We start from the raw sequence: 13,364 nt of genomic DNA, 5'->3' as shown, positions 1-13,364 counted from the left end.
ATTGCTTGGGATATTGTTGTCACATGCACACTTTGACCAGGGTCTTGGCCATAAAAGTCTGCAGCTCTTGCAAAGTTGCCATTGGCCTCTTGGTGGCCTCTCTGATCGGTCTCCTTCTTGCTCGGTCATCCAGTTTGGAGGGACGGCCTGATCTAGGCAGAGTCTTGGTGGTGCCATACACCTTCCACTTCTTAATAATCATTTTAACCGTGCTCCAAGGGATATTCAAGGCCTTTAATATTTTTTTTATACCCGTCCCCTGATCTGTGCCTTTCAACAACTTTGTCCCGGAGATCTTTTGAAAGCGCCTTGGTGTTCATGGTTGAGTCTTTGCTTTGAAATGTACTACCTAGTAAAGGGAACCTACAGGAACTGCTGAATTTATCCTGAAATCACGTGAATAACTACAATTTAACACAGGTGGAGGCCACTTAACTTGGTGTGTGATTTTGAAGGCGATTGGTTACACCTGAGCTAATTTAGGATTGCTATTACAAGGGGTTGGATACTTATCCAACCAAGCTATTTCAGTTTTTTCTTTTAATTTATTTTCTACAAATTTCTACAGCCCTAACCAATTACATGGATGCATTCAATGTAGTCATGGCTATGGCTCAATAAAAAAATTTAAAAAACAAGTTTGCTGGCTGGACGGCTGATATGTGATGCGTTTTGTAATCAACATCATAGTACTGAAATTAGAGCACATCGGAAGCAAAGGGTCAAAAGATAAAAGTACACATTTATTATGGCTTTAAAATGCAGTAAGAATGATTCAAACAAGTCTAAGATGAAAATGTAAATGTAACAGCAAAAATCAAAGGTTAAGAAGATTGCACTTCCTGTATCTCAATTTTTTTTTGTTTCCTACTACCAAAAAAAATTGATTTTTAAATGGGAGGTTTGTTTTTTTTTTCAGAATGTGTGCACAAAAATACAACATGCTTAAAAAACAAGACTGAATGTGATCAAATTGCCATTTTCATTTTGCTATCCTTTAATAATCTCTAACAGTGTGTTGAAGATTCTATTCCTTTTGTGCCCTCGGTGGATTACAGTCGCAGGACGGTCTTTCAGTTTATCTTTTCTGTTTCTTGTTTCTCTGTTTTATCAGGAACAGGCTGTCGTCTACAGCAAAGCTATTGTCCCGGGAGCTGTTCCCTTTCTTCTTCTTCTTTCCTTTTATTTTGGGCTTCTTGAGTTTTTCATTAAACTCATCGCCACAGTTCTTCATGTGGCTGAACAAGACTGCTCTTTCAATCTTTTTCTTTGAGTGGCTGTGTGGCCTTGGAGAGGGCATTTTAGGGTGTGTCAGGAAGTCCTCTATCACCTGGACGCTCTTCTTCTTTTTGTTCTTCAGTCTCCGTTCTTTGCGCTTCTCAGGCCAGGTGTTCATTATGGGCAGATTCTTCTTTTCTTTCTGAGGTCTAGACCCCCCTAGCTTCTCCTTTCTTTTTTCATTAATTTTTCTTTTCTTCTTTGGCAGTTGTGTCTCTATTCTCACATGGTTGGTCAAGTTAATGTGATCTAAAAGGCCAGACTCGTTCAGCTCTGGAAAAAAATGTAAAAAAAAAACCCAAAATAAATAAATAAATAAAAAATAGGTTATTATCATAACCCTGCTTCCATGAAACAGAAATATAACCATTACCTTTTATTTTTTTATTTACCTTCTAACACCCAAAAAATTGAATAAGACATATCAAAGCTGCTTGTAGAGCCTGTGACGCAGTCATGGCCCGCCCCAAAGGTCATAAAAGTAGTGCACTCACAGACTTTCGTGTCATTTTGCCTTCAAGCCTGCTGCAATCATGGACACAGCAACCTTGAAGGTTAATGATTACACTTCTATTTCAGGGAACCAGGGTTATGAGGATGACTCTGTCTTCTTTGGTGAACATTTTCTGATTACCCTAACATTCCTTTTCAAATATGAAATGTATCCATTACCGTATGGGTGAGTGTACCAAAGCCGTAATAACGGCAAGATTGCAGAATGACTTGAATGCTACAAGGCTAAGCAGAGAGGGAAGCAGCCCTTAAAAGTCTAGTTCCAAAACCAGGGTTTTGAGGATCCACGACATCAAGTCTGTATAACCTAGTAAAGGTATGGGGAGTAGCCCACACTGCTGCATTGCAAATGTCTTTGACAGATGCACCCTGGAATAAAGACAGAGTTGCCATGCCTCTGGTGGAACGGGCAGTGAGCTTTTCTGGAGGGAGCAAGTTGGCCAGCTCATAGGCAGTCCTGGCTGTGTCTGCTATCCATTTGGACAGCCACTGCTTAGGCAGGGCTTGGCCAGGGAACTTAGCTCCATAGTAGGCAAAAAAAATTGTTCAGACTGCATTCAACTTTTCATCCTGTCAATGTAGTATGTCAGGGCCCGCAATGGGCAGAGTGAATGGAGCTGTTACTCCCTGCCAGACTGGAAGGAGGTGGAAAGAACCTCCAAATCCACAGACTGGATGGCATGGAATACCGATAGTGCTCAGCAAAAGCAGGATTGGTACGGAGTGTAACCTTTGTTCTGGCCTCAGTAAAAAAATTAAGCAGGCTTTTGCAATGGAAATGCCTGCATCTCACTCACCCACTTTGCGGAGGTGATAGGAAGCAAGCATATTTCAGCTTAGCTGAATGCATGGGCTCAAATGAAGGCCTCATGAGTGCATTAAGCACCACGTTTAACCTCCAGTGAGGAACAATGTCCTTCATAGGTGGCCGAAGTTGCCAAGACCCTTTCAAAAATTGCCCCGCCAGGAAGTGAGCTCCTGGGGAGATTGAGTAAATTTGACTTTGCAAGCCGAAATGGCTGCAAGAAAGACCGTTAATGTGGAGGGGCATTTCTCCTTGTCAAAAAGGTCCTGCAAAACCTGCAGTATAACTGCCATGGGACAGGCAGTGGGGTCAAACCCATAAGGCAGAAACCACGTCTGAAAGACGTCCCCACTTGTACCAGTGCTGGGAACACGTGGACGCTGCTCTGCCATTTGTAGGGTGTCAATAACCCTATTTGACAGACCCAGATGGCTCAAATGCAGCCTTTCAGGAGTCAGACCCAGAGCTGCAGGCTTGATGGGACGGGATGCCATAAACTCTCCAGTGCCTGACTGAGCAGGTCTCTGCACTTGGGCAGTCTCCACGGTTAGAAAACGAGTCTCCTAGGCCAATGAGGGGCTACTAGAAGCACCTTGGCCCGGTCCTTCCTGATTTTCGCCAGACACAGTGGGAGCAGTGCTAGTGGTGGGAAGACATATAACAGGTGCCTCGGCCACTGGTGTGCCAAGGCATCTACTGCCAGCAGGTCCCTGCCTCTTATTATGGAAAACCAGAGAGAACAGTGGGTTGATTTCTGGGGAGGCAAGGATATCTATCTATGCTCTCCCAAACCTCTCCCTAGTTTGTCACCCTGGGCAGATGTACTGCCCGTAACGAGAGGAGGTTTTTGTATGCCCAGAGCAAAAGCATGCGGGCCACACGATGAGGAATGGGCGACCTGAGGCCACCCTGGTGGTTGATGTAAGTCATCACTGTTATGTTGTCTGTACGAACAAACACATGTCTCCCTTGAACCTCTTGCAAAAAATTCTGCAAGGTCAGATAAACTGCATGCAACTCTAAAACATTGTCGTGGAGACCGTGACAAGGGGAGTTCCACACATCTTGCACATCCCTGCCATTCCACACGGCACCCCAGATCAAGCTGGATGCATCTGTGGTGACAACCTCAATTCTGACACTGTCCAGCACTACGTCTAGGTGTAGATGGGTAGACTGTGTCCACCAAGAGAGTATCTTTAGACAGTGACTGGACACTGTCAATAGGCGGTCACAGTTCAGCGTGGGCTGAAAAACCCTGCGTTGAACCAGGCCTGCAGAGGGTGCATACGCAGGAGACCCAATGGAAGGGTAACTAGAGACCAGTAAGCCTGACTTCTATTATATGCAAACTTATGGAAACTATAATAAGATTCAAAATGGAAAATTACCTATATGGTAACAGGGTACTGGGAGAAAGTCAACATGGTTTTAGGAAAGGGAGATCGTGTCTAACTAACCTGCTTGATTTTTTTGAGGATGCAACATCGATAATGGAAAATTGCAAAGCATATGACATGGTTTATTTAGATTTCCAGAAAGCTTGACAAAGTCCCACATAAATGATTCATTCTCAAACTGAACGCAGTAGAGATTCAAGGAAACACATGTACATGGATTAGGGAGTGGTTAACATGTAGAAAACAGAAAGTGCTGATTAGAGGAGAAACCTCAGAATGGAGTGAGGTAACCAGTGGAGTACCAAAGTGATCAGTATTAGGTCCTCTGCTATTCCTAATCTACATTAATGATTTAGATTCTGGTATAGTACGCAAACTTGTTAAATTCACAGACGACACAAAAATAGGAGGAGTGGCAAACACTGTTGCAGCAGCAAAGGTCACTCAAAATGATCTAGACAAGATTCAGAACTGGACAGACACATGGCAAATGACATTTAATAGAGAAACGTGTAAGGTACTGCATGCAGGAAATAAAAATGTGCATTATAAATATGATTTATAAAGACCTAGGAGTTTTTGTTGACTCAGAAATGTCTTCATCTAGACAATGTGGGGAAGCTATAAAAAAGGCTAACAAGATGCTCGGATACATTGTGAAAAGTGCTGAATTTAAATCAAGGGAAGTAATGTTAAAACTGTACAGTGCATTAGGAAGACCTCTTCTTGAATAGTGTGTTCAGTTCTGGTCACCTCGCTATAAAAAAGATATTGCTGCTCTAGAAAGAGTGCAAAGAAGAGTGACCAGAATTATTCCGGGTTTAAAAGGCATGTCATATGCAGACAGGCTAAAAGAATTGAATCTATTCAGTCTTGAACAAAGAAGACTACGTGGTGACCTATTTCAAGCATTCAAAATTCTAAAAGGTATTAACAATGTCGACCAAAGGGACTTTTTCGACCTTTAAAAAGAAACTAGGACCAGAGGTCACAAATGGAGATTAGACAAAGGGGCATTCAGAACAGAAAATAGGAGGCACTTTTTTACACAGAGAATCGTGAGGGTCTGGAATCAACTCCAGTAATGTTGTTGAAGCTGACACCCTGGGATCCTTCAAGAAGCTGCCTGATGAGATTCTGGGATCAATAAGCTATAACAACCAAACAAGTAAGATGGGCCAAATGGCCTCCTCTCGTTTGTAAACTTTCTTATGTTCGTATGCTCTTATGTCTGAGAAGTTACTGCTATCAAGGCCAGAAGTTACTGCTATCAAGGCCAGAAGTTTCTGGAACGTCACTACCGTGAAGCTATTCTTTGCACTCTTCCATCTGACACAGTGGACAGCATGGCCCTGGAGTCCAAGCACACTCCTAGACAGGAGGCTGTCTAAGAAGGCATGAGCTAGCTCTTCACACGATTTACTGTAGGGCCCAATCACTGAAGGTGACCGGTGACCGTATGGACCTCTACCTGTGCAGTCATCCAGATAATTGAACACTCTGATGCCTTTGAGTCTCAATGGGGCCAGGATAGATTCCATGCAAAGGCACGGGGAGTTGGGGTGAGGCCAAATGGCAAGACACAGAACTCTAAACGATAGGTAAGCACCAAGATGCATTGACCCTAACACATCAGATGACTCCCTGAAAAGAGGCCCTGGATTTGTGGCAACAAACTCCTCGGGCTGCTGTTTGGCTTGTGACTTGGCCTGCGGCTTTTGTCTATTACATCCTCTGCGAACAGCAGTCGTGGGCCGGTGCTGAACATCATCTCCGGCAGCTACCGAAGCCAGCTGTGCCAATTATTGAGGCTGCTGGGGCCTTTTATGCACTTGGGAAGCAGGCGAACCAGCTCCTTTGTGCATTACATCTCGTCCACCGTCGGCAGCTCACCCAACTGTGTGGTGCGGGGCTGTGTTTATCAGAAAGTTACCTGCAAGTGGACATGAGTAGGCTACCAGGATGCTATTATAATTGACCAGCCTTGCAGCAAACACACTGGCTGAATTGGCGTGCTTGAGGAGTCCCGACACTGCTTGTTGGGGAAGGTAGCATCCTTAGACAGGCCGCTTAATTAGGCACCTGGACCAAAGCGGCAATAGAAGCCTCCACCAGCGGGAAATTGGTCCAGGCCCAGCTTCTCTGTATCACGTACCCTTTATAGGACGTCTTTTGGATAGCAAAAGATTTTTGGTGGCTCTCGGAATAAATCTGAACAAGCACTAACATATAAGCATCCTGACAGTTTCTGCATATGAGACTAAAAAAATGGTTATGGAAACGTACGTTTTAATTTAGGTGCACATGTGCAACTAGAAATTCCTAAAGGTTGACTATAAAAAATAAGTGATTTTTTTTTCAGCTGAAAGTATAAAAAACAAATACAAAAAAACCCTAAAGTCGGATCTAAACTCTCACAGCTCAATCGTAATGTACTCTGGGAATGTAGTTGGTGTCCACTGCCCACAGTTAATCACACATTAAAAACTACAAATCCCATACCCCGTCAATTTCACTGCTTTCTCAGTGCTATGGCTACTCATTTCCAGACAGTTTGAAAACTTGTCAAACCAAGATGAGGAAAATAACAAATTATTTTCATGAGATTGGAGAGGTTTAAAAAAAACCCACGATGAACAAAATTCAGATATGTCAAAAACGGTTTGGCGTTTAGTTCTATAACAGAAACTTCCAGCTCCCGCCTTTCACTAATGTCGTGCTTTAGCGCCAGCTTTGCCTTCTTTGAAACAGCTGAGATATTTTCATCCAAATCTATACAACTTGAAGGCACAAATGGCTTCCTTCTGTCTTTTGTAACTCACCACAAAGGGATCCATTGAAACCACCAAACACAAACTGTACACTACAAACCAGCGCTGAGGAAGCTTGTTGCTCAGGTATAGAAGCCATCTACTGTTTGGAATGAATATAATTTTTCATTGTATGTATTCACTGTCAGGAATTAGATTTTTAAGTACACAATCAACCCTGTTGAAATTATTCTATGCTTGTGTTGCTGCCCCAAGATCCACCAAAAATCTCTCAAGATCAACGACTGGACTGCGATCCACGTATTGCCCACCACTGCCCACAATACCCACCACGACCAGGCAGGTCAAGACCCGAATGGGACCGATTTGGTACCGGACCAGTGACTTCAGCACCAGCTGGTAGCAGACCACCGTGTAGGACCGTGCCAGTATTGGTTAGGTGATTGTAGTACCGGGTCAGTACAGTGTCGGAACCGGGGCGGTTCAGTCACTTTAGCACCGGGTCTGTATGGGTCCAGTGGTTCGTAGCCACCATGAGTAGCAATGTACAGGAATTCCCACCTGTAAAAGCCACTGGCAAAATCACTCAGTCAGTACTAACACGCGCCTGAGGGAAGCCTGCTTTTTAGAATGGTAGTAACAGCCTTCGCAATGGTGATGCTAAAGCTGCCACCAAAATAGCAGCAAGACACTGTGGAACAGATTGCAAACAATCACAACCAAAGCATGTGTCTTGGTCCGGTGCAGTGCTGCTGAGCCCAGCAGCTGCTCTTGCTGCACGTGTGCTGTAGCACCGCGTTGCAGACAGGCCTACGCATAGTCTCTGTAAAAAAAAAAAAAAAAAAACAGAAAGCACACAAGAAAAAACGCCTTACTAATACAGTAATTTAAACAATTTCATAAATAATATAAAATGTCTCATATTTTTAGCCAAAGCCAAAACGAGAAATAAATAACTCCAGCTGGAGATATTGCAGCCAGGGAGGAGAGCACGAAGTCAGTCGACTTATGTTGCTGGATCCCTGGGAAAGAGTGACTCTTAGCCACTGGCTGCACATGGGGCACAAGGCCACAGTGGGCCGTAACAATCAACAGGCTGTAGTGCACAAAATATGCGCAATTAGTAAAAACTATTACAGCAATTATATTAATATCACATATAGTTTGTGTAAAAACACAATACATGCAAAATATACAGCAGATAGAGTAACAAGTACTTATCTGAACAAGGCTCTCAGGCCAGGTCAATCTTGAAAGGAAAAATGGCGCAGAGATCTGCAAGTGCAGTCCTTTTGTACCCTTGGGGGCAACGGAATGACTGTGCCACAGGCTCGCTGAGCATCTTTGGTATATCTTATTCAGGTCTCTACAAGGTAAGTACCCATACGTTAATGGTAACATTCTGTATTTGAAAGGGAACCATCAGATTTAAGCAGCCCATGAATAATGATTACTAAAATACGCATCCCAGACTTCCTAATAGCATTAAACGAAAAAAATACACAGACCTTCTACTTTTCGTTGCATTCTGAGATTTCGTCTTCTGATGTCCTTTTCTTTATCGTAGTAGCATATATATGGGACAGTTGGAAAAGTCTCATTAAACATCCGCCTCTGGGAGCACTCCTGTGAAAAGCAAACATAAAAGAGGATATTAGTTGACATATTACAGAACTGAAGTCAATTCCAGAACAAGTTGAAATACATATTTGTCTATGTAAATGCTCTTAATCTATACAAAAAGGACAATTTGTGGCATTTGCAGGATCACAGGAAAGAATCAGACATTTAATTACATGTATTTCATTTGTTATCCAGGGGCCTGTTTAATAAAAGCATTTTGCAATCGCCGATTTTCACCAGAAACCTGTGACTTGCCAGACAGCAGCTGCAAGTAGCAATTTTCATCGCAGATGCTGTTTGAGGACATGCCATGGCGCTCATACTACTAGCTCGTTGTAGAATTGTATGCTTTATTGAATGGATTCCTCAGGTAAAACATTCTGATCTGATCTGAAGACCCGCAGCCTGCAATCGGCTTGAACAGAGATGCCATTTTCAGAAACAACCCCAGTGTTTCCCTTGGTATGGAAGTCCGCAGTGGAAGATGTCTAGAATCCTAAAAGTACTTAGAATCAAATCTCTAACTTAGCCCTGATTGATCACCGGAGACATACTTGAACATATCATTTGAAGTCGACAGATTGAAATAATATCAGTATTTTATTAAGCTAGCAGTGCCAGAGTTTGCCGTGGAATATCCTAGACATAACCGGACGAAGAGTGCACATATTAGTGGAGGATTTGCTGTTTCAGTGAAATACCTAAATAGTTAATGATGTTTTTGCAAAAACATTTCTTTCGCCCCCAGGTGTGTGGACACAATGCAAGTAAGTCCCTGGAACCTGGAATTGCCTTTGAGTGAGTTTTGGATGACATATGGACCAGCTGAAAGAGGCAGCGAAAGTCTGTTAAGTATTCAACACATTGTGTTTTTATCTTCTTATGAACTCAAGAATAATCCGACCTTAACCCTTGCAGTCCTATTTTGGACCAGTCTGACATTACAATTTTCCCTTTCCAGACCGATGTCGGACCCTGTCAAACATCATCAAAAAGACGTAAAGCACAGATCTCAAGTCGTTTTTTCTCCGGAAAAAGCTGAGAAAACCTTTCAATGGCTGAGTGAAACCAACAGGAGCCGAATGAAGCCAAAAAAAAAAAGGGCGTATCTGAGCAATACAGTAGCCTCATGCAGCACAGAGATAACACGGACAAAACAAAGGAGATAGGTGCTTCTCATCCAGCGCTCAAAGAATATCACAGACATTTGCAGAGCTTTTTGAGATGTTATAGTAATAAAATAAATGACTTGGATCGCATTACTTAGGATTTTGGTGATAAAACAAGTGTTCAGGAGAGGATTTATCAGTATTCACGTCTATAAAGAGGTGACAGAAGGGCGGACAGTGGTGAGGCACACTCCAGGAGTGGCTGTGGCGCTAGTATCGGTAATGCAGCCCTCAGCGCAGGACACTCTGGGTGTGGCGCTGTTGCTGTGCACTGCGGAAGTGCAACTATTGCGGGTGGAGGTGTTCTCCTCACCTCTCCTCGGTGAATGCTGCTGCTGGATACAGCAAAGCCCTGGGTGATGACAAGCAGGCATCCCTGGGTGGTGTTATGCAGGCATCCACAGGTGGTGGCAAACTGGCCTCCATGGACAATGGCGAACTAGCCTTCCCAGGTGGTGGTGAACTGGCCTCCCTGGGCGATGGCAAACTAGCCTTCCCAGCCCTAGGCAATGCAGGCTAGGCAATCCTAGGCAGTGCGGTACAGGCAACCCTATGCGATGCAGGATAAATTCATGTTTTTTTAATACAAAGTATGTAAAAATTTACGCACATAATATATAAAAACTTTTTTGTAAAATAAAATGCTATGCATATACTGTACTTTAGATTGCAGATCGCCGCCGTATCTCCAACTCTTCTCAATGTCCTTACAGATAGCTAGGTATTTTTGCTCGGAACACAATTGGATAATAAAGTCACTTGATGATTTTGATCTCTCCTCCCCGTCTTCAAAACACATATTACATTACTAACACTGCCTTAGGGCATTATGACAGAGAGAGAAGGAATCTCAGCTGCAAATCTCAGTACGAAGATGACGCAGCCAGAGCGCTGTGTTTTCATTTATTTGTGTAGCAGAGGACTAGGGAGTCAAGAGCTGCAGCCACTGAGCCAGTACAGACCCCACAGCACGACTAGCACTGCAGAGCACCACTGTACTACAACCAGAGCACTTTCCTGCGCACTTATGAATTACTGGAGTGTGTTATTATTTTGTGAATCCTTTTAGTTTGGGACTCAAAACCCACAATTTTACCCCTATACCAGCAATGCTATGGGTTTAAAATGGTGAGTTTTCAGCCCCAAACAAAAAGATTTCACAAAATAATAACACAGTACAGTGATTTAATTTTTAAGTATTATTAATTAAAAACTGACTATTTTCGTAATTATAAGACTGTTTGGACATTCACTTTGTCACCCACAGCACACATCTCCTGACATGCATGTATACAAAGAGATCAGATTGAAAAAAAAAAAAAAACATAGAACAGTACGCAAGTACAGCATGGTACTGCAAGTGCAGCTGGAGTGATTAAGCAGCTGCAGCTCCTCTCCATCTGGTGGTGGAGGTAGCTCGTTCCTCTGGTGGTGGTGGTGGGAGCAACAGTGGTCTCCCTCTTACAAAGGAGGTGGGAGCAGCAGGTAGTCTCCCTCTGGAGGTGGTGGGAGCAGTGGGTAGTCTCCCCTTGGGAGCGAAGGTGGGAGCAGTGGGTAGTCTCCCCTTGGGAGCGAAGGTGGGAGCAGTGGGTAGTCTCCCCATGGGAGTGAAGGTGGGAGCAGTGGGTAGTCTCCCCATGGGAGTGAAGGTGAGAGCAGTGGGTAGTCTCCCCATGGGAGCGAAGGTGAGAGCAGTGGGTGGTCTCCCCCTGGCGGCTCCCTCGGTCGCTGGAGACTGGTACGGCTCTCCTTCGGTCGCTGGAGACTGGTGCTGCTCTCCTTCGGTCGCTGGAGACTGGTGCAGCTCTCCTTTGGGCTCTGGCGTGGACGTGCCTACTCCCTGTGGAGGTGGGAGCAGCTCTTCTCCCATTGGCAGTGGAGGTGGGAACAATGGGTAGTCTCTTCCTGGTGGTGGAGGCAGCGCCAATACTGACCTCTATGCAGGGCACTCCGGCTGCTGTTCCTCATCCCCGTCCTCCTGGGGCAGTTGACCAGGAGGTGCCCACACTATCCTGTAGGACATATTCCCTGAATATGATAATACAGTGCCGTGAAAAAGTATTTGCTCCCTGTCTAAAATATGCATTTTTGCATATTTTTGACACAGAATGTTATCAGACCTTCAACCAAAATCTAATATTAGATAAAAGGGACCCTGAGTGAACAAATAACACCAACTTTTGATACTTATTCCATGTATTTATTAAAGAAAGTTATGCAACACCAAATGCCCCCGTGTGAAAAAGCAATCACCCCCTTAGACTCAATAACTGGTTACGCCACCTTTAGCAGGAATAACTGCAACCAAACACTTCCTGTAGTTATTAACAGTCTCTCACAGTGCCGCGGAGGAATTTTGGCCCAATCTTTCATGTAGAACTGCTTCAACTCAGTGACATTTGTGGGTTTTTGAGCATAAACTGCTTGTTTCAGGCCCTGCCACAACATCTCAATGGGGTTTAGGTGTGAACTTTGACTAGGCCATTCCAAAACTTTAAATTTCTTGTTCTTCAACCATTCTGATGATGACTTGCTTGTGTGTTTCGGATAATTTTCTTGCTGCATGACCCAGATGCGCTTCAGCTTCAGCTCACGGACTGATTCTCCTATAGAATTCTCTAATACAGAGCAGAATTCATAGTTCTTTCAAGTCGTCCAGGTCCTGATGCAGCCAAGCATCCCAAAATCATGACACTACCACCACCATGCTTGACTGTTGGTATGAGGATCTTACTGTGGAATGTAGTGTTTGGTTTTCGCCAGACATAACGGGGCCCATGTTGGCCAAAAAGTTCCACTTTTGGCTCATCTGTCCAAACAACATTGTTCCAGAACTCTTGAGGATCATCCAGGTGCTTTCGCAAACTTGAGATGAGCATTCATGTTCTTAGAGCAGTGGTTTCCGCCTTGCTACTCTGCCATGAGTCCCATTTTTTCCCCAGTGTCTTTCTGATAGTGGAGTCATGAACACCGACCTTAGCCGAGGTGAGAGAGGCCTGTAGATCCCTGGATGTTGTTCTGGGGTTCTTTGTGACTTCCTGGAAGATTTTACGCCTTGCTCGTGAGAGATTTTGGCAGGACGGCCACTCCTGGGAAGATTCATTACTGTCCCAAACTTTCTCCATTTGGACAACATGGCTCTGACTGTGGTTTGGTGGAGACCCAGAGCCTTACAAATGGCTTGGTAACCCTTTCCAGACTGGTAGGCATCAATAACTTTTTTCCGGAGGTCTTCAGGAACTTCTTTTGATCATGGCATGATGTGTCTCTAGAACCTGTGTGCTGACAACTTCACTCTGATGGTAAGGGCCAAAGTTAGTCAGATTTATATTGGGCAGGGCTGGCCGCAATCAGGCCTGATAGTTAACCGAAGTATTCAAACAGCTGACCTTAACTAACCCTTTAATTGGGGCAATTACTTTTTCACACCTGAAGATTGCAAGTTTGATTACCTTGCACACCAAACAAATTAAAGAAGCACCAAACTTTGGTTTCATTTTTTCTTTGACTCCCTCTATATACTACTACAACCCACAAAAAGATCTGACCAAAGTCAATGTGAAAAATGTGCAAAAATGCAGAAAATCAGACAGGGGGCAAATCCTTTTTCACGGCATTGTATCTGTGACATGATTGTTGGAGTCATCATGAACCTTGAATTAAGAAACTCCTTTGCTATATAGCTTTTCAATGTATCCACTTAAACTCCTTGGTTAGAAGCGAGTGGCAGCTGCAGTATCCCTTTACCACACAGTCCCACTCTGCTGAGGCAGCATGGAACGCCTAACCATTTCCCGATGTATGA

The 13,364-nt window shown here is 43.9% G+C and overlaps 1 protein-coding gene across 3 annotated transcripts in view; it reads right to left on the bottom strand.

Moving 5' to 3' along the window:
• Window positions 1-722: 722 nt before the first annotated feature.
• Window positions 723-13,364, bottom strand: part of zcchc7 (zinc finger, CCHC domain containing 7) — a 246,427-nt gene continuing 233,785 nt past the window's right edge. For all 3 annotated transcript variants that reach the window (XM_041256800.1, XM_041256817.1, XM_041256808.1), the window contains 2 exons: window positions 8,276-8,393; window positions 723-1,551 (listed from right to left, as the gene is read on the bottom strand). In XM_041256800.1, the coding sequence (XP_041112734.1) occupies window positions 1,079-1,551; window positions 8,276-8,393 (591 nt within the window). In that variant the 3' untranslated portion in view covers window positions 723-1,078. The remainder of the gene's footprint in view (window positions 1,552-8,275; window positions 8,394-13,364) is intronic.

Source organism: Polyodon spathula, chromosome 1 (assembly GCF_017654505.1).
Source record: "Polyodon spathula isolate WHYD16114869_AA chromosome 1, ASM1765450v1, whole genome shotgun sequence".
NCBI lineage: Eukaryota > Metazoa > Chordata > Actinopteri > Acipenseriformes > Polyodontidae > Polyodon > Polyodon spathula.
Note: the sequence above shows the minus strand (reverse complement) of the source record. Positions and strands in the feature narration are given on the sequence as shown.